Source organism: Cibotium barometz, chromosome 17 (genome assembly GCF_041138505.1).
Source record: "Cibotium barometz isolate CiBa-2024 chromosome 17, ASM4113850v1, whole genome shotgun sequence".
Taxonomy (NCBI): Eukaryota; Viridiplantae; Streptophyta; class Polypodiopsida; order Cyatheales; family Cibotiaceae; genus Cibotium; species Cibotium barometz.
Genome location: NC_141062.1, coordinates 5,263,925 through 5,287,560, shown reverse-complemented (window position 1 = coordinate 5,287,560; position 23,636 = coordinate 5,263,925). Strand labels below are relative to the sequence as shown.

General features: G+C 35.1%; 1 protein-coding gene across 1 annotated transcript; it reads right to left on the bottom strand.

The window, feature by feature from the left end:
* Positions 1-12,058: 12,058 nt before the first annotated feature.
* Positions 12,059-12,731, bottom strand: LOC147629611 (uncharacterized). Its single transcript, XM_086811937.1, has one exon. It carries the CDS (start codon positions 12,729-12,731, stop codon positions 12,111-12,113), a length of 621 nt encoding a protein of 206 aa, XP_086668063.1. The 3' UTR covers positions 12,059-12,110.
* Positions 12,732-23,636: the final 10,905 nt, after the last annotated feature.

Here is a 23,636-nt window from a genome sequence, read left to right as displayed (position 1 = left end):
GTTTAGTATGTTGATGAAGACTCCAAAGGAAGTTGAAGAGAGAGAGAAACTCCATTCTCTCCAAATTGTAGAGGATAATAGAAAATATCATTATTTCAATATAATACTGGCATGGTATAGTTCACACACTGTTTTACAAAGGGCTAAGGATATATTTATAGGTGAGGGAGGCCTCTAACCAAGTCCAACTAGTTTCTAGAATTTTCCAGGTTCAGTTTGGCTGAATTCGGACAAGATTTGGACCTAATGGCTCCCTTTTGATTTGGTTTGATCCAAGAGAGAGAAGAGATAAAAATATCAAAATATTTTTTAGTTTAGAACTTCTCCACACATGTGAAATAGGTGCCTCCTTGAAAAGCCCCCTTCTCCTTACCAAGGTGTCAAAAATGTATTATTATACCCAAAATATCTCATTTGTTTTTAGTAATATTCATAGTTTTTTACTAATAAACCTTATACTCAGTCAACTCCTCATCTTATGTGGGTATTTACTCATTTTTGGGTATTTTTCTTTTATAAATTGGATCTTCTCCCCAAACTTGGATTGATCCTATTGGCCCATAGGGACCTTAATTGAACCATATTCCATTTTTTTAAAAAATCTAGACCCTTAAACTAAGGTACTTTATTCCTATTTTCAATTAATTCCAATTGCACATTTGAAAATTCTTTTTGAATTTCTATTTCACGAAAAACCATTTTAGACACTAGGAGGATTTTTATATCCAAGAATATCTCATTTTCGGATTACCTCCCTCTAGACATTTTCTCTCTCCAGCCCAAAATAGGGCAAAACAGGATCTTTCTTTTATTTCAGAGAGGGGAATAATTATAAGATCAGAAGGGGAGGTTCTTACTCCTTTACACCTCAAAAGCTAAAGGGAGGAATCCTACATTCTACCCCACTTAAAAAACGCGAGATATCCTCATCTCGCAAAAAAACAGGAGGTCAAACTCTTCAATGCCTTAAGATCCAACTGATTCTGGGGCTCCTTATAGTCTAGTAAACCCAACAGAATCTTGGGATAAAGATCCCTTATATAGAACTCATCATCAGATAACAATTCATTCAGATCATATCATTCATATCATTCATAATAATGGTCCATTAGATCGAAGTTTCCATCTGAACATTCCTCCATGGGAATGTTCATATGAATGTTCATATCATTCATATCCTTAACACAATAATGGTCCATTAGATCGAAATTTCCATCTAAAATTTCTCCATGGGAATTTTAATTATACACGTTTTTAATTTGTCATCCCTTAACTTGATCCACTAGGTCAAGTGTTAACAGTAGTGATCTGTCAGCATAATCCACTAATCTCATAGTGATTTACTGAAGTCATTATCGTCATTATACGTATAAACATCATCACAGGGACTCGTTCCATTTATCCTCATTGTGGCTTTGTTCAACTTATCGCTTTTAAACCAAAGTTCAGGAATCATCATTTTTCGATCAGAATCTAATCCAAATCAACTCATCAATTCTCAACGAGAATTTTAAAATCAAATCAACCACATTCCAATTCATTATCTGGATAGCTTTTGCTTATAATTTCAAGGTCTTAGATTTACTCGTATATACTACCAATAAAGAGCTGCAGTTATACCCTCGGTATATACGAGTAGTCATCACGGTCCTTGGAATTATGAGGTAAATACCATCATGTCTAGGCCTCAAGCAAGTCAGGGATTCCATACAATTGCGGTACTTCCATCTGAAGACCCAATTACCAATTTATGAATTTCATTCTAAATATCAATTTGTATGAATTTCATCACACAATTACAACCTTTTACTGCTACTTTATAAATTTTTGACATTTTTGTTTCTCGGTTGATCCACTTTAGCCAAATCACTCTGATACCAGCTTAAAGATCCCTGTCCCCACCGTGCAATGAATTCTGGGATGCTAGCAGCAGAAGTAGCACTTCTTGCATAGGGCAGGGTCCCTCATTCGGGGCCTTGCCCATGGATATCCAGACAAGAGACTAATCCCTCGGTTCTTCCAAAACCAAAACCTGGAAAAAACTTCCCTCGCCCGGAAAGCACGGGCGATTCTTCTAGGATATTTTTACTCTAACGTAGTCAAGGTCATCAGTAACCAAACTAATCCAACCGAACCTGTAAAAGACACTCGATTAGATCAAGGAAGAAAATTGCACTTGGATCATAGAGACCAACTGAGAGAGGCACAGCCGTTGATTCTTTTCCGTAGAACAATTTTTATCCTGGATTTACTTCATCTATCGTACCATAACAGAATTGAGTCTCATTTTAGGGATCCATCAGTCTAGCTTAATCCCATCCAGTCCCATGGGTTAGCCAACCGCCCAACCACTATAATGATGGGATTCAATTAGGAATTTGATTAGGTTTTGAAAGTTCTCTTTTCACGTTATGCATAAGAATGAATTATGCATCAATTTCTTAAAAAATTTGCCATAGCTCCGGTGCTATTACTGGAAATTTTTAATTTTTATGAAAAGAATAAGACATAATAAAATAATTATGATAGTATAACTATCTTTTAGCATTAAATCCAATTTATGGATTTATCCCATAATATTACTATATTTTTCAAGCATATCAGTATAAAAACCATTTTCTTAAACCTCTAGCTTAACAAGCCTAGAGTTTGATTTGTGAATAGAGAATTTCTCCATGAGAAGCATTAATTTAATATAGAATAGGTCATAAGAATTTCTCCATGAGAAGCATTAATTGAATATAGAATAGGTCATAAGAATGACCATTCTTTGGGGGAGAGAGAGATATGCTTTAAAAATTTATTTTAATTTAAGCATAAATGAAAACTTTATGTGTTTAATCACTAAAATCTATTCGACAGCTTCAATTGCATTAAAGAGCCATTCAATTAAATAATTCTCAAGCTTGAGAGGGGTTGAGAAGTGAGAAACATTTAGAGATTAAGAAAAAGCCCTCAAATCACACTTTACCTCTTATTTTGCTTGATTCTTTAGTCTAAGGAGAGGCCCCCAACCAATCAATTGATTTAGTATGTTGATGAAGACTCCAAAGAAAGTTGAAGAGAGAGAGAAACTCCATTCTCTCCAAACTGTAGAGGATTTTTAGAGGATAATAGAGAATATCATTATTTCAGTATAATACTCGCATGGTATAGTTCACACACTGTTTTACAAAGGGCTAAGGATATATTTATAGGTGAGGGAGGCCTCTAACCAAGTCCAACTACTTTCTAGAATTTTCTAGGTTCAGTTTGGGTGAGTTTGGACAAGATTTGGACCTAGTTTGGCTCCCTTTTGATTTGGTTTGATCCAGAGAGAGAAGAGATAAAAATATCATAATATTTTTGAGTTTAAAACTCCTCCACACATGTGAAATAGGCACCTCCTTGAAGAGCCCCCTTCTCCTTACCAAGGTGTCAAAAATGTATCATTATACCCAAAATATCTTATTTTTTAAGTAATATTCATAGTTTTTTACTAATAGTCAACTCTTCATCTTATGTGAGCATTTACTCATTTTTGGGTATTTTTCTTTTATAAATTGGATTTATCTTCTCCCCAAACTTGGATTGATTCTATTGGCCCATAGGAACCTTAATTGGACCAGAATCCAAATTTTTTTGAAAATCTAGACCCTTAGGCTAAGGTACTTTATACCTATTTTCAATTAATTCCAATTGCACATTGGAAAGTTCTTTTTGAATTTCTGTTTCAGGGAAAACCATTTTGGACACTAGGAGGATTTTTATATCCAAAACAGGATCTTTCTTTTATTTAAGAGAGGGGAATAATTATAAGATCAGAAGGGGAGGTTCTTACTCCTTTACACCTCAAAAGTTGGAGGGAGGAATCTTACATCCTACCCTACTTAAAAAACGCGAGATGTCCTCATCTCGCAACTGGAGGTAAAACTCTTTGCCTTAAGATCTAACTAATTCTGGGGCTCCTTATAGTCTGGTCAACCCAACAGAATCCTGGGATAAAGATCCCTTATATAGAAGTCATCATCAGATAATAATTCATTTAGATCATATCATTTATATCCTTAACACAATAATGGTCCATTAGATCAAAATTTCTATCTGAACATTCCTCCACGGGAATTTCAATTATATAGGTTTTTAATTTGTCATCCCTTAACTTGATCCAGTGGGTCAAGTGTTAACAGTAGCAATCTGTCAGCACAATCCACTAATCTCATAGTGATTTGCTGAAGTCATTATCATCATTCTAGTTACGAATATCATCATAGGGACTCGTCCCATTCACCCTCATTGTGGCTTTGTTCAACTTATCGCTTTTCAACCAAAGTTCAGGAATCCAATCCAAATCAACTCATCAATTCTCAACCAGAATTTTAAAATCAAATCAACCACATTCGAATTCATTACCCTCGGTATATACGGGTAGTCACGGTCCTTGGAATTATGAGGTAAATACCATCATGTCTAGGCCTCAAGCAAGTCAGGGATTCCATACAATTGCGGTACTTCCATCTGAAGACCCAATTATCAATTTATGAATTTCATTCTGAATATCAATTTGTATGAATTTCATCACACAATTACACCCTTTTACTGCTACTTCATAAATTTTTGACATTTTTGGTTCTCGGTTGATCCACTTTAGCCAATTCGCTTTGATACTAGCTTAAAGATCCCTGTCCCGCCCGTGCAATAAATTCTAGGGTGCTAGCAACAGAAGTTGCACTTCTTGCACAGGGCAGGGTCCCTCACTCGGGGCCTCACCCACGGATATCTGGACAAGAGACTAATCCCTCGGTTCTTCCAAAACCAAACCTGGAAAAAACTTCCCTCGCCCAGAAAGCACGGGCGATTCCTCTAGGATATTTTTACTCTAACGTAGTCAAGGTCATCAGTAACCAAACTGATCCGACCGAACCTTTAAAGACACTTGATCAGATCATAGGACCCTTCGCAGGTCACCTAGCGCTTCACTCATAGGCCACTTCCTTGGTCCCTCATCCACCGTACCAGAAGCTCACTATTTAAATCGAACTGAGGCTCGGCCGACCTTGCTACGCTAGACGTCCTCCGTTGACTCTCCATCAGCTATTGCAACTTTATCAGTTAGGTCTCCACGACCTCATTCACAAGACGGTCAAAATGCTTCCCCACCACCATTCTTGACATAAAACAGTCATTTAAAAACAAGTCATAAATACAGTTTCTATAAAAACGAACTCTCGTCTTTCCACATTGTTCCACATCAATCCACAGTACTTAATCCACATCTATTTCACATGTATTCCCATTCTCATCCAATCACATCATTTTTCATCTCATCACATCTTTCCTCACTTATCCTCATCAGATCTCATCCACTTGCATCTACCCATATTCACATCTCATCACATCATATTCATTCATATCTATCTCGTTTCACATCACATCATATCACATTCATTCACATCACATATCATCCATTCACATCTATCACAATTTACATCACATCCATTTTACATCACATCTCATTTTACATCACATCCATTTTACATCACATCTCATTCATTCATATCCCGATTCACATCACATCACATCTATTCACGTCCATCACATCCATTTACATCCATCACATCACATTCATTCATATCCATCACATTAATTCTCATCATCATCCCATCACATACATTCTATCTACATCCACATCCATTCTTTCACATACACATCTACATCCATTCTTTCACATACACATCTACATCCATTCTTTCACATCCACATCCATATCCATTCTTTCACATCCACATCCACATCTACATCCATTCTTTCACATACACATCCACATCCATTCTTTTTCATACACATCCACATCCCTTCTTTCACATACACATACACATTTACATCCACATCCACATCCATGTACTTATCTCACCCTTTCACATATCCTCTCATCGCATCATTCTCATCCACATCCATTTACTTCACATCTCATTCCCATTCATTTTCATCCACACTACATATCACATCCCATTCACATCTTATCACATCCTATCGCATCCCCATTCATTTTCATCCACACTACATCCTATCACATCCCATTTACATCTTATCGCATCCATTCACATCTTATCACATCCATTCACATCTTATCGCATCCCATTTACATCTTATCACATCCATTCACATCTTATCGCATCCCATTTACATCTTATCGCATCCATTCACATCCTATTCCCATTTAGTAGTTTTTACTACTTTGATACCTATAATGGAACTTTTTCTAAATTTCTACCAATTGCATAAAGGTTCTTTTTCTCGACGACTATTTCCATATTCTTTTTCAATTTCTCAAATGAATTATATTCAATATTCCTCTTTTGGAATAAAAGAATTCATGGGATTTACAAAAAACAATTCTACCCATATTTTCAATTTTGAAATTGAATTATACTAAAAATTTCTCTTTTTCTCATTTAATTTCTTGGACCTTAAATATCATGGGAATTCCTCTTTTTGCATTTGATTATTTGCATTCCAATATCATGGAAATTCCTCTTTTATCATAAAATATTTCTCATAAAAGAAATTCATCAAAAATAAAATATCCATTAATTCAATATGCTAGGAATTTCTCTTTTCCCATCTAAATGATTGAATTCCAATTGTCATAGGAATTTCTCTTTTACCATTTAAATCTTTCTCATAGATAAAATAGATTTATCTAAAATTTATCTTTGAATTTAAATAAAATATCCATTACTTCTAGTATGCTGGGAATTTCTCTTTTTCCATCTAAATGAATGAATTCCAAATGTCATAGGAATTCTTCTTTTACCATTTAAATATTTCTCTAGATGAAATAAATTTATCTTTGAATTTAAATAAAATATCCAATAATTCCAATATGCTAGAAATTTCTCTTTTTCTATCTAAATGATTGAATCTTAATTGTCATAGGAATTTCTCTTTTATCATTAAATATAATTACCATAATTTTCTCATTTCTTAATTATTTAATTACATATAAACTTAAAAATTAGTTTTTCATTGAAGGTTTCAAAAACCATTCTTTTAACCTAGGGTATTCTATCCTAGAATATGATAGGAAGTCCTCTTTTCACATTATGCATAAGAATGAATTATGTATCAATTTCTTAAAAATTTTGCCATAGCTCCGCTGCTATTATTGGAAATTTTTAATTTTTATGAAAAGAATAGGACATAGTAAAATAATTATGATAGTATAACTATCTTTTAGCATTAAATCCAATTTATGGATTTATCCCATAATATTACCATATTTTTCAAGCATATAAGTATAAAAATCATTTTCTTAAACCTCTAGCTTCACAAGCCTAGAGTTTGATTTATGAATAGAGAATTTCTCCATGAGAAGCATTAATTAAATATAGATTAAATCATAGGAATGACCATTCTTTGGGAGAGAGAGAGATATGCTTTTAAAAAAAACATTCTAATTTAAGCATAAATGAAAACTTTGTGTGTTTAATCACTAAAATCCATTAGAGAGCTTCAATTGCATTAAAGAGCCATTCAATTGAATACGTCTCAAGCTTGAGAGGGGTTGAGAAGTGAGAAACATTTAGAGATTAAGAAAAAGACCATAAATCACACATTACTTGAGAGAGAAACTCCATTCTCTCCAACTTGTAGAGGATAATAGAAAATATCATTATTTCAGTATAATACTGGCATGGTATAGTTCACACATTTTTTTTACAAAGGTCTAAGAATCTATTTATAAGTGAGGGAGGCCTCTAACCAAGTCCAACTAGTTTTTAGAATTTTCTAGGTTCAGTTTGGCTGAATTTGGACAAGATTTGAAACTAGTTTGGCTCCCTTTTGATTTAGTTTGATCCACGAGAGAGGAGAGATAAAAATATCACAATATTTTTGAGTTTAAAACTCCTCCACACATGTGAAATGGGCGCCTCCTTGAAGAGCCCCCTTCTCCTTACCAAGGTATCAAAAATGTATCATTATACCCAAAATATCTCATTTTTTTAGTAATATTCATAGTTTTTTACCAATAAACCTTGTACTTAGTCAACTCTTCATCTTATGTGGGCATTTACTCATTTTTGGGTATTTTTCTTTTATAAATTGGATTTATCTTCTCCCCACACTTGGATTGATCCTATTGGCCCAGGGAACCTTAATTGGACCATAATCCAAAAATTTTTGAAAATCTATACCCTTAGGCTAAGGTCCTTTATAACTATTTTCAATTAATTCCAATTGCACATTGAAAATTTCTTTCTGAATTTCTATTTCAGGGGAAACCATTTTAGACACTAGGAGGATTTTTATATCCAAGAATATCTCATTTTTGGATTACCTCCTTGTAGACATTTTCTCTCTCCAGGCCAAGGCAAGGCAAAATAGGATCTTTCTTTTATTTCAGAGAGGGGAATAATTATAAGATCAGAAGGGGAGGTTCTTACTCCTTTACACCTCAAAAGCTAGAGGGAGGAATCTTACATCCTACCCCACTTAAAAAATGTGAGATGTCCTCATCTTGCAGGCTGGAGGTCAAACGCTTTGCCTTAAGATCCAACTAATTCTGGGGCTCCTTATAGTCTGGTCAACCCAACAGAATCCTAGAATAAAGATCCCTTATATAGAAATCATTAGATAACAATTCATTCACATCATATCATTCATCATTAGATAACAATTCATTCAGATCATATCCTTAACACAATAATGGTCCATTAGACCAAAATTTCCATCTAAACATTCCTCCATGGGAATTTCAATTATACAGATTTTTAATTTGTTGTCCCTTAACTTGATCCACTGGGTCAAGTGTTAACAGTAGCAATCTGTCTCAGCATAATCCACTAATCTCATAGTGATTTGCTGAAGTCATTATCATCATTCTAGTTACGAATATCATCACAGAGACTCCTCCCATTCATCCTCATTGTGGCTTTGTTCAACATATCACTTTTAACACCATATTGGGAAATTTGGGAATTTCCTAAGTCCCACTTTGAGAAATAGACCTATTTTTTGTGCATTTTGTATAGAAATATTTGTATTTTTATAGCCAAACCTAAAAGTTTACCTTATCTATGAGAATAAAGCAAATTAAATGTTGAAAAAAAAAACTAGAAAACTATAGAGTATGTGTGTTTTTCTAAGGAATTTCTTCTTTACTTCACTTTATATTATAAACACCAAGGTATAAGTTAGAGACATGAATGTATTGTTGCCTTGTCACATCATTTTTGCGGAAGGTAAAATTCTAAAGTTTTTTAATGAAGTGTCTAGCTACATGACCACAAGATACTTCATAAAAGTATATTTTTGACCGTGTGGCCAAAGATTACAAAAGACAATATTATAGGACTATTGAATTAAGAAGCAACAATGCATATAGTTGCAATGAACATTTTAGAATATATTTCCATACACACATGCTACAACACTTCCCACATTAATATGCATACAAGACATATGTGTAGATCATACTTAGAAAAACATATTTTAAGAGGAAAAATATTTGACCATGTGGCCAAATATCAATAGACACCAACTTGATACCTTTGATAATATAAGTCATACCAATATTTCAATCAAAGTAGTGCAATTGCAATTGGCAAAAGCATTGTAGCTATATGATACAAAAAAAATTCTTCCTATATATTTGACCATGTGGTAAAACATCAAAAGATCCAACACTTTAGACAAATATTTGGATCAAAGTAATGCAATTGGAATTGATTCAAGCATTCTAGCTACCATACAAGAAATTGCTTCTTCCAATATAACTTCAACAATATACTTGAAAATAAAATTCAAAACAACAATACCGAGACTAATTTGAGATTTAAACTTTTCTAGTATATTTTGCATTCATGCACGCATTCATTTAATATCAAAGCACAATTAGTATACCTTTTCATAAAAACACATTTTCTCCATCAAATTACATTTAGAATATCATTCTTCATTAAGGAGCTTGTATATAATACAATGAATTCTTCCATGAAATCACAATCTAGAAATCTTGAGCTAGTCTCTCTGATGTTGAATGCATTTATAAACACCAAGGTACAAGTTGTAGAAAAGAGTGTATTATTTTTGTGTCACATCATTTTCGTGGAAAGTACAATTTTTGAAGGTTTTTTATGAAGTGTCTAGCTACACGACCATTTATGTAGTCATCCTTATATCCTAGCTGATGAGCAAGTTGCATTGCTTCCATATCCTTTAGAGTAGAAACCAAAGGAATCCGCTTTAACCTCGATACTTGTGAGACACCCAATGGATGGGTTGGATGAATTAAGACTCTTGATGATGATCCTTGTACAATTGATGATCTCTTCAAGCAAGAAGTGATTGAAGATTGTTTCATATATATTCCATCTCCACGATGGATGTTCTTGGGTTGTACTGATGATGAAGATGACATAGCATTATCATCTCCTTTAAGCCATGTGTCAATCACAACCTTGAATTGTGTGTACAACTCATGTCCATATTGAACTAGCTCAAGTCCATATCGATCAAATTTTATGACTTCACGTGCATCATGGGATCCACTTAAGCGAGTCAAGTAGGGTAGAAGTTCCTCAATCAAGATTGAGTCTCCTTGGTTAACATCAAATGTCTGTGGTGGATAGATGCAATTCTCAAGAGGGTTAGGACCCCCCTTGTAGGGACTATCATCTATCAAAATAGTCTTGCTATGTTCACAAACATTGCCATATTCATTCCACACATACTGAAGGGGCTTGAACATTGCTTCCACCCCCATCTTGTCTGGCCGATAGATGATCTTGAGTGGATGCGTATGGCATTTCTCCTGTCCCCAAATCATGAAAAAAGGATATCTCCTTTTTGCATAGCTCTCCAAGCAATTGATTATTGCGATGACATTTTTGTGTGAAGCTGTAGACCAAACTCCCACTTGGAATCTTGCAAATGTAGCTTCAAGAAACTCAATGCATCTTGGTCGAAGAACAACCCATTGCTTGCCCACTCGAAAACTTTGGAACCTCTTTGATGTGGAAAAACAACGTTGTAAAAGAAGACCATTGAGATCAAGTATCACACATAGTTTGGTAGCACTTTTCGCCAAGGCCACATCACTTACTTTGTTTGCTCTGCTCAAATCTGCCAAATATGCAAATAGACTATTCTTAGTCAAATTTGAATCATTCTATCATACAACACAAAGGTTAAGAACAAAATAGACATCTAGTCTCTTACAAGTTTTTTTTTTCATTTTAGAGCTAGTAAGCTAAGATAAAAACATTATATATAGTTCAATAGGGCTAAGTTTATTGTACTATTCCATATATACATTGTATAAGATATTAAATTTAATATGCAAATAGTATGCATGGATGGTAGATATTTCATCAAAATATATTTTTGACCATCTGGCAAAAAAATCTCAAAAAGTAATATTATATGACTATTGAATTAAGATACAACAATGTATATAGTTGCAATGAACATTTTAGAATATTTTTCCATACACACATGCTACAATATTCCACATTGATGTGCATGTAGGACATGCATGTTGAGCATACTTAGAAAAACATATTTCAAGAGAAAAAATATTAGATCATGTGGCCTAATATCAAGACACCACATTGACACCTTTGATAATACAAGTCATACCAATGTTTCAATCAAAGCACTGCAATTGAAATTGAAAAACTCAATGTAGTTGTATGACACAAAACATTTTCTTCTAATATATTTGACCACATGGCAAAATATTGAAGGACACAAAACTTTAGAGAAAACCAATACCAACATTTGGATCAAAGTAATGTAATAGCAATTGATTGAAGCATTCTAGCTATACCATACAAGAAAATATTTCTTCCAACATTATCATGTACTTCATACTTGTATTTTAATACAGAAGCACAAACTTTTTGCAACCAATTTTAGGTACAATATGATGAAAATATTTCTAGAAATAAGGACTCTTAAACAATAAACACAAAACTGAGAGAAATAGGCTTGTAAGGCTTGCTTTAGATAGCACCACAAAATGAGAAAATATGTAGGAAATGTTATGTCATGAAATCATCCTCCAAAACACAAGTTCAACCTTACACCATAGTGTTCTCATTGACAAAAGTTAGAGATAGAGAGGTTCAAACACCTGAAGTAGCCTTCAACCTCTCTTTCATAATAATATTTGCTATGTCTTGGCTTGATTCATCCACACCCTCCGGCGGTAGGTCAAGAGCTAGAGCACCAATGGGAGGAACCTCTTGAGCACTTGTAGGTGGGTTGGCGCTCTCATGGGCTCTCCAACATGCTGCTTCAATCTCTCTTTGCTCTTGACTATTGCACACCACTGCAATAGTCTTCATGTGATGTTCCAATGCGAGCGTTGATGCAACACCACATGAGAATATATCACATATAACCTCATGTGCATCATTGAATGCCTTGATTGTAGCCTTGATGACCTTCTTTTTCTTTCTAAATATGGCCTTTGCAATAGTTTGTTCTTCTTCAAGCTCTCCATCCTTTCCTTCTTTGTCAATGGCTTCAATGGATTCATTATCCAAAATGCATGGCTTGTTGGAATTTCCAACATATTGATCTAGATTGATGAAGCTTTTCTCCATGGTCACAAGTGTCAACACAACAAATGAATCCATGGCCCCAAAAGCAAGACTCTTGGCCATTGGTAGGAAGTCAACACTTCCAACTTGCATATGGTACTTGCATGAAAGATTCTCAAGGGCCTCCTCCATAGCTGCCATTTGTTTGCGGGGTTGAGAAATGACAACAAAATTAATTGTTTAGGCTCACATGTCATTTTTAACAATGTGAAGACCACCTTTCCAAACATGATAGAATCCCATGTCATGCCCCACCAACTCCATGTGCCGCTTCTAGGACAACCACACCAATGGTAATAGGATCTTTATACACATTGTATATAAGATCGAATGCCTCAAGGTTGCACCCCACAATATATACTTGCCAAGGTAAGGTAGTAGAAGAATGAAGAGGATCTTGCTTCTTCACAATAAGAAAGTTCACAATGTCTTTTGCACCATTTGGCAATGGTCCTGCATCAGCCCCACGTGTGAGCTTTTTTGACACCCAATCACTGCAAACACCTAAAATCTTTGTGTATACATCGTTGGTGATGTTGTATTCAGCAACAAGATCTTCCCAACTCTTCATCATACTATTGCTAGCATGAGTTGAGGCATTGAAGAGAGAAACTAGCTCCTTATGGAGCACCCTATCTTGCTTGATTTGATTTGCCCTTGTCTCCATGTCAACAGTTCATCCTCTTTGTCCCATTTGTTTCTAAGAAAGATGATGTGTCCATCATTAACTTCCTTTTGTAATGTGAGGATGTCCCCATCCTTTAGACCCATAAGGCAACGAAAAGTTGCAGGAGAAGGCTGCCTTCCCTTCTTTGTGGTGGTATCCTCTTGAGATGAAAGCTCCCCCTTTGAGTATCTCTTCATGATGGTAATCCAACCATCAAATATCTCTTATGTGCTCACTATCATATGACAATCACGTGATGCACACTTTTCTCCAATGTATTCTAGAAATCTCTATCAAAAATAAAAATATGAAATGAGAAAGAAAACACCAAATGCATCTTGAATAAGACAAGCTAAGGTTGTACATCATTACCTCCCATGGTACTCTTTAAGGACTACCCTTTGGAAGCCCTTGTTGAGGTTTTGGTGGAGACCCAAATGCTATCCATTGATCCCTTACTTGTTGAAGTTGCTCAAGATAAGGACCATTCTTCATAACATTGTGGGATTCCATATTTGTCATCCTAGAAAGCTCAATGCACATTTCAGCAAGACAGTCCACCAAGATTCTTGCATTCCTTGTGGCATATAGATGTTTGGTTGCTAGGCATCGATGAGTGCTACTTAGGATATAGATCTTTGCCGCATGGATTGAGTGAAGACCTGATATGATCCAATAGGAGTAAGAATGTAGCTTATCCACTTCCACCTCGTCACGATGCATGGGTCGCTTCACATCACTCTCCTCCAAAAAGGGCATGAGGTATGCTACTGTTGCTGGATTCATGGGATTCTTTACAAAAGATGATGTCAACTTTTGCACATAATCCCAACAAAGTGTTCTATAGGCATATAAAGGTGGTGCCTCATAGCATCTACCAACATCAATAGGAAACTGTGTGGTTGAGCCAAATGGAAAGTATTTTTCAAACATGTGAAATCCTGAACCATCCTTTTTACCCTTCTTCTAACCATGTCTGGAAAGTCAAAGGTTCTTTCAACATCCTTGACTTCAAGTGACACCAAAGGTGTTGCTTGGATTACTTGTGCCTTTGAAGATTGGTTTGTGTTGTCTAGAGGAGTGTTAGGAGGTACACTCACACCAAGAGCCTGTGAGTTTGAAGCTATTGATTGTGCTTGTGCATCTTGAATCTTTGTCCTCTTCTTTGGTCGAACACCATGTTTTGTAGGAGAAAGAAGTTCACTATGCTTGATAGACTCAAATGTAGCTATTATGTCGTGTGTGCCTGATATCTCGTCTGGGAGGCTCCAACCCATTGCTCTAAAAGAGTATACTTCATCCTCTTTTATATGTGTGGATTGAAAAGATAAGGGATCCAGGTTGTATTCAATGTTCTTTCCCTTGATCTTTACTACAATACACGGGATCCCTTCCTTCCCAGCACATCCATCCATCAACCCCTCAATGATCCCAACTTGATCATATGTTGAATCCTCAAGCTTTGAAGCATATAAAAGGACATTGTTTGCCCTTTTTCCTTCTTTGTCATAAACATCCATAAACCAAGGCCACACAAAATCCCCACTAACTCCATCAATGATTTGATTCTCCTTCCTTGCCGAAGTAGATTTCTTTGCCATTGAATAAACCTACATAAGTACAAAAAATAAGATATATTAGAAACAAGTTTTGACCACATGGCCAAAGCTTTACTCAATAGTGTTATGATTACCATATGCATGCATAGGATTTGACTAATGTATGTCCAAATATCATCATAGAAAGGGTTTAAGTTAGAATTTAACCATATGGCAAGATATTGCATTGAATAAACCTACGTAAGTATAAAAAATAAGATATATTAGAAACAAATCTCAAGTTTTGACCACATGGCCAAAGCTTTACTCAATAGTGTTATGATTACCATATGCATGCATAGGATTTGACCAATGTATGTCCAAATATCATCATAGAAAGGGTTTAAGTTAGAATTTAACCATATGGCAAGATATTGCATTGAATAAACCTACATAAGTACAAAAAATAAGATATATTAGAAACAAATCTCAAGTTTTGACCACATGGCCAAAGCTTTACTCAATAGTGTTATGATTACCATATGCATGCATAGGATTTGACCAATGTATGTCCAAATATCATCATGGAAAGGGTTTAACTTAGAATTTAACCATATGGCAAGATATTGCATTGAATAAACCTACATAAGTACAAAAAATAAGATATATTAGAAACAAATCTCAAGTTTTGACCACATGGCCAAACCGTTACTCAATAGTGTTATGATTACCATATGCATGCATAGGATTTGACCAATGTATGTCCAAATATTATCATGGAAAAGGTTTAAGTTAGAACTTAACCATATGGCAAGATATTGCATTGAATAAACCTACATAAGTATAAAAAATAAGATATATTAGAAACAAATCTCAAGTTTTGACCACATGGCCAAAGCTTTACTCAATAGTGTTATGATTACCATATGCATGCATAGGATTTGACCAATGTATGTCCAAATATCATCATAGAAAGGGTTTAAGTTAGAATTTAACCATATGGCAAGATATTGCATTGAATAAACCTACATAAGTACAAAAAATAAGATATATTAGAAACAAATCTCAAGTTTTGACCACATGGCCAAAGCTTTACTCAATAGTGTTATGATTACCATATGCATGCATAGGATTTGACCAATGTATGTCCAAATATCATCATAGAAAGGGTTTAAGTTAGAATTTAACCATATGGCAAGATATTGCATTGAATAAACCTACATAAGTACAAAAAATAAGATATATTAGAAACAAATCTCAAGTTTTGACCACATGGCCAAAGCTTTACTCAATAGTGTTATGATTACCATATGCATGCATAGGATTTGACCAATGTATGTCCAAATATCATCATGGAAAGGGTTTAACTTAGAATTTAACCATATGGCAAGATATTGCATTGAATAAACCTACATAAGTACAAAAAATAAGATATATTAGAAACAAATCTCAAGTTTTGACCACATGGCCAAACCGTTACTCAATAGTGTTATGATTACCATATGCATGCATAGGATTTGACCAATGTATGTCCAAATATCATCATGGAAAAGGTTTAAGTTAGAATTTAACCATATGGCAAGATATTGCATTGAATAAACCTACATAAGTATAAAAAATAAGATATATTAGAAACAAATCTCAAGTTTTGACCACATGGCCAAAGCTTTACTCAATAGTGTTGTGATTACCATATGCATGCATAGGATTTGACCAATGTATGTCCAAATATCATCATAGAAAGGGTTTAAGTTAGAATTTAACCGTATGGCAAGATATTGCATTGAATAAACCTACATAAGTACAAAAAATAAGATATATTAGAAACAAATCTCAAGTTTTGACCACATGGCCAAAGCTTTACTCAATAGTGTTATGATTACCATATGCATGCATAGGATTTGACCAATGTATGTCCAAATATCATCATAGAAAGGGTTTAAGCTAGAATTTAACCATATGGCAAGATATTGCATTGAATAAACCTACATAAGTACAAAAAATAAGATATATTAGAAACAAATCTCAAGTTTTGAACACATGGCCAAAGCTTTACTCAATAGTGTTATGATTACCATATGCATGCATAGGATTTGGCCAATGTATGTCCAAATATCATCATAGAAAGGGTTTAAGTTAGAATTTAACCATATGGCAAGTTATTGCATAGAAATATTAGGTTTTGACCACATGGCCAAAACTTTATTCAATAGTGTTATGATTATAATATGCATGCATAGGATTTGACCATATGGCAAAAACTTTTGTCTTTCTAGTTTTACTTTGAGAAGGAATCTCTACCTAGACTTGAGGCTTTTCCATATACAAGTGATCTTGAGCCATATACAATTTCAAAACACAAAAAGAACCATCTTTGTAACTAGGTGCTCATAGATTTTAGCTATAATTTCATGCAACAATCAAACACAGGTGAGCATGGATTTTATCCATACTCTAATGCCACAATGAAAGGTTTATTTGTAATGCCAATTTTCATGTAGACATGGTCATTGGTTCATCATGGACCTATTATAGTGGAAGTGGCCAATTGATAATTCATATTCATGGGCTTTTGAAGAGATGTCTTCTATAGAATTTGACCATGTGGAAAAAACTTTGCTTTGTTTAGTTTTACTCTTAGAAGACACCTCTACTTGGCCAACTTCCTTGAGGCCTTTCAATATACAAGTGATCTTGTAATTAAGATGATTGAAAAAGAATTTTAGAACAGAAAAAGAACCATCTTAGTAACCTAGGTGTCCATGGATTTTAACCATGATTCCATGCAACAATCAAACATAGGTGCTCGTGGATTTTAGCCATACTATTATGCAACATTGAAAGAATACATGATTTTCTTACTTTTTTCCCATAATTTCAAATTTTGTTTGACATGAAATAGAGACACAATGTGTTACATGTAACAATTGAGATACAAAGATTTGACCACAAGGCAAAAGCCTATGTGTCCAAAATGTTGAATGTAATAATTATAAGGTAGAATTTGACCATATGAACAAATCTTGTGACAATGGAGAGCACTAATGTTAGAGATCACTAATGGATATACAGAAGTGAGCATGGATTTTATCCATACTCTCATGCCACAATGTTTTGTTTTTTTGTAATACCAAATTTCATGTAGACATCGTCATAGATTCATCGTGGACATATTGTCATGAAAGTGGCCATTTGATAATTTATATTCTATGTGTAGCATGGGTTTTTGAAGGAGATGTCTTCTATAGAATTTGACCATATGGTAAAAACTTTGCTATGTTTGGTTTTACTCTTAGAAGACAGCTCTACTTGGCCAACTTCCTTAAATCCTTTCAATGTACAAGTGATCTTGGATATAAGATGATTAAAAAAATTTAGAACACAAAAAGAACCATCTTAATAACCTAGGTGTCCATGGATTTTAACCATAATTCCATGTAACAATCAAACATAGGTGCCCATGGATTTTAGCCATATTATTATGTGACATTGAAAGTATGCATGATTTTCTTACTTTCATCCGATTTTAGTCTGATATGCAATAGAGACACAACATGTTACGTCTAATAGTTGAGGTACAAAGATTTGACCACAAGGCAATATCCTATGGCTATTTCAGAAAGAAGCTTTCATATTGACCATGGCTTTTGGCCACACAGTCACTTTTGTTTGAAGCATCATATAACCAGAAGTATATTTTTGTTACCTCTTTTGTAAGCACAAGTATATGTGTGTCTTGAAAAAGTCATTTCATGTGAAATGCATACATATACAGAGAATTATTCTACAATGTCCAATTAGTCTCTATTGTGCTACATGGATAGATCACTATTTTCTGCATAGCGAGTGATTACACATATGTGCAAGTAGTATATAGAAGTACGCTTATACAAGCAAGGTCAACGCAACATACAAGAAGAATCAGCAAGACAGAAGCATTCTCAAGGGACAAGGTCGCATCTTTGCCATAACAAGAGTGTTGAAAAACTGATCAAGGTTAGTTTCATACTTGTTTTCTTATTTCTGCATTGTTTGTTTTTTCAAGTAGGCTCTTAGTCAAGAAACATTCTCGATTTTAAGAAAACTGGGTGTGAAGTTAACCATATTTTTATTTTTATGTCATGAATGTACTATATGATCTCATTTATCTTACTAGGCTAATTAAGATTAAGAAAGATTAATTATATAATTAAGTATTATGAACCAGAAAATCAAGAAAACAAAGAACATGCATGAGGCGAAGAGCCTACCTTTAAATGGCTATGGTTACGATGCTTGCTGGCAAAGTTCTGATTAGCGTCAATATTGTGAATGACTGTTGTTGTTGCGAAGCTTGCTGAAAAAGTCGCTTTTGATTAGCGTGTGAAGACAGAAACAAGAAGAAGTCGCTTTTGATTAGCGTGTGAAAAGTCGCTTTTGATTAGCGTTTGTAATAAGAATTAAGCAATCGATTTTTTTTTCATATCACACATAGGTCTTACCGTGGGGCCAGGGACTACTGGTAGCCCCCGAACCCCGCCACTGGGGGGCATTGCCCCCCATCCCCCACCGGCGGGGGCGTTGCCCCCCGGACCCCCCACTGGGGCCCCAGGGACCCCCACCGGGGGGCGCTGCCCCCCGGACCCCCAGCTGGGGGGCGTTGCCCAGACCCCCACCACCAGGGAGCGCTGCCCCTCGGACCCCCGGCGGCTGGGGACGTTGCCCCCAGCAGACCCCCACCAAGGGTGCTGCCTCCTAGACCCCCATTAGGGATCATTGCCCATAGCAACTAGTGCCTCAAATGTCGTTTAGAGTTTCCAAGAAATCCACCACTATAGTGAACAATATTATAATATTATTATATTCTAAAATATACTAATATAATATAATATTATTTTATATTATGATACTAAGTTATATTATTAAATATTATATTAAATAATAAATATTAAAATATTATGTTATTAAATATAATATTAATTTATTGATATATTTTTTTATAAGACAACATAGAAAGTAATAAGTTAGTTACATAGGATTACTCATTTTGCATCATTTATTGCTTTGCTAAAAGAGTTCCTATGTCTACATAGATATTTCAAGAGGTGTTGAGGCTATTCTAATATTAATGCCATATAAAATAAGATTCATATCTTGCTATTCTATTTTCACGACCTTTACTTTTCATTATATGGATAAATCTACTTTTTAATTTGACACAACTCATATTAGTTACTTCTTCATGTATATTACTGACAATGTGCACTACATTTAGGCCATAATACCAACTATTGGTATATGATTATTCAATTTTGCATCCAAAATTATTGCTTGTGCATCCACTAACATTTGTGCTTCCCAATATACTAATAACTATTCTACTTACCACGTGGACATAAACTTTGCACCAACCAAATCTTATTCATACTATGCCTGCAATACATTAAACCTTGAGAGAATTTGACCATGCGGCTAAAACATTCTCTACACTAGCACACAATAAATTGTCTTCCTTCGAAAAGTTACATATGGCCTGTAAATATTTTAAGAATGATAAGCCTTGAGAGGATTCGACCATGTGGCTAAAACATTCTCTAAACTTGCACACCATAAATTGTCTTCCCATGGAAAAGTCACATATGATCTAAGTATATTTTAAGAATGATAATCCTTGAGAGGATTCAACCATGTGGCTAAAACATTCTCTACACTAGTTCACAATAAATTGTCTTCCATGAAAAAGTAACATATGATCTATAGATATTATAAGAATGATAAGCCTTGAGAGTATCGGACCATGTAGCTAAAACATTCTCTATACTAGCACATAATAAAGTGTCCTCCGCAAAAAAGTAACATATGAGCTACATATGTTTTAAGAATGATAATCCTTGAGAGGATTCAACCATGTGGCTACTATAACATTCTCTACACTAGTTCACAATAAATTGTCTTCCATGAAAAAGTAACATATGATCTATAGATATTATAAGAATGATAAGCCTTGAGAGGATCGGACCATGTAGCTAAAACATTCTCTACACTAGCACATAATAAAGTGTTCTCCGCAAAAAAGTAACATATGATCTACATATGTTTTAAGAATGATAATCCTTGAGAGGATTCAACCATGTGGCTATAACATTCTTTACACTAGCACACAATATACTGTCTTCCATGGAAAAGTAACATATGATTTGTACATATTATAAGAACAATAAGCTTTGATAAGATTTGATCATGTGGCTAAAACATTCTCTACACTAGCACACAATAAATTGTCTTCCCATGGAAAAGTAACAGATGATCTACCCATGTCTTAAGAATGATAAGCCGTGCGAGAATTTGTCCATGTGGCTAAAACATTATGTAGACCATCACACACACCATGAATACTTTTTATACTAAAGTAAGATATGATGTGCATATATACTAAAGTAAGATATGATGTGCATATATTATAGGCTATTGAAGTTTTGGCCATATGGTCAAAGAATCCATTTCAACTAAGCAATGATGACTACATAGATCTTTTTTATCTAGTAACTCAAGTAATCTAGATCAAGGATATACTACCATGTTCATTGAGAAAACAAGTTTTGGCCATGTGGTCAAATTTATTCTCTCTCTTATGATGTTGGAAAATGGAATACTGCACTAATTTTGCAATGTATACTTCAACTTATCATCTATTAATGCATGTTTTCATTATCAATGCTATGTGATTACTTGATGAATATAAGATCACTCAATCTCTTATGATTAAATGTCTTATGATGAATATAAGATCACTCAATCGCTTATGATTAAATCTCAAATTTTTTCACTTACTCAGGCAACATGGACCAAGACTTTCATTGTGGGGATCGTGTCAATTTGATGATGGATCGAGATGTTGTTGCACTTGGAACAGTATGTGCAATACGTCCAACTGACACATGCCATGGGCAAGTCCTTGGAGATGGATTTTTGTCAGTTTCTATCGACAACTGCCTAAATGATGTAGCTTGCTTGCCATTTCCAAACAACAATGCAACAAAGGTCATTCAGGCAGTGGGTAGTTTTGTAAAGTGGAAAAAGAAAGATGTGGTGGTTGTTACAGGTGCCGTCATGATTGTTAATGATGATCATGCGGTGCCACCTTCTAATGATTAGGACACTCCAAGTATCCGTGAAAGTTGGAAAGAGCGTAAAGTGATGCTCTGGACAGAAGGCAATGAGAAGTACGTTGGAACAGGGATTATTCTCTTAACATTTCCATATGATGTGATTAACTTTGATCTATTAGGAGAAGAAGATGTAGGTGTGGTGGTAGATCAGATCCTTGATCCAACTACAGGGACAGACACATGTGACATGCTTCAGTGCGTCAATTTGGTTAGGTGGCCTATCAAACAGGTCACCTTTGATGACGGTACACCACTGCTACATGAACAGGAAACACAAGCTTTCACATCTCCAAATGAGAGCATAAAAGATGTGTGTGAGGAAACTGAGGACTTTATTTCAGGTTCAAAATCCATTTTCTTACAGAAGAGATCATATTGTATGATCAATAGAAGGCCTAGAATTCTTGCTCTCAAAGCTTCAAACTTGAGAACCTCAATGGAATCAGTTTTACTTGTTGCTACAATTGATTGTTGTCCTGCAAAGTGTTGTCAATATGCTGATAGAGATGCAGTACACCAATTGCGGAGGCACTTCTGGGGGTTACGTTTGGAAGAACGTACCAACTATGTTTATGATATTTTGGAGTCATCATGCCGCATTGACAATATGGGTACACGAAAATACAGTTTTATATTCAATGGGAAAGTTGTATGCGGTAGGGCATGGTATGGGATGCATGGCATCCCCAAAACATCTTTCTATAGGTATAGGTTGCATTTTGAGAATGGTGTAAGGAGGGCAATGCATGGCAATAAAGGAGCAATTAGAGCAGCTTGGGATCACACACAAATGGGCAGGGCAATCTTGAGAGACTTTATTGAGAAGAATGCAAAGCAAATGCCACATAGAAGTAGAACCATGCAGGATGGTTCCAGAGAGACACAATTGGTCATCCCAGATGTTTATAAGCAAATAGACATATGGGGAGAAGTGAATGCCACATTAGATGCTATTGGATGTAAGCAAATGTCTTTGTCCACATTCAATCGAATTTGGAATACAGAGTTCAAGCATGTCACCTTAGCAAAGACAAGCGAGTTCTCCAAATGTAGTGTCTGCTCAGAGATCAAAGAACAACTTGCAGCAACCAAATGCCTTGAAGAATGCAACATACTATTGAGGAAGCGTCGAAGTCACATGCTGCAACAACAAAGTTGTCGAAACATATACTATGGATGGCGTCTAGCATCGTGCTAAATCCTGAAAAGAACTTGTGCATCATACATGACAAGATGGACCAACAAAAGACAGCTATCCCGAGGTTGAGAGTTCGATCAAAAGAGACAGATAGATCCACTCAACTACCAGTTTCCTTGACAGGCATGATCACACATGGGCATGGGGAAGGAAGATATGGGCACTTTGCGATTGATCTTTGGCCCCATGATCCTAACTTCACAGTTGCCTCATTGTCTCTGTGTTTCAAGAACTTGGAGCGACTTGACAGGCATGAAGCTGGTGATCTACAACTAGATGGAATGCCAAGATCAAGCTCTTTGTTGCTAAATTCTTTAAACTCAAGGAAAGCACTAGACTACCAGCAACAAGGTTCTCATACTACTACACAAATGGAGGACATAATACTACAGGATGGACAACAAGGTTTTAGACGAGTACCAGAGAACTTGTTGCTACAGCTAGATAATTGTGGATCAGAAAACAAAAACCATTATCTCTTTGCATATTTATCAT

Excerpts from the sequence above, each read along its gene's own strand:
- LOC147629611 (XM_086811937.1), bottom strand. The coding sequence starts at position 12,731 with ATGGCAGCTATGGAGGAGGCCCTTGAGAATCTTTCATGCAAGTACCAT.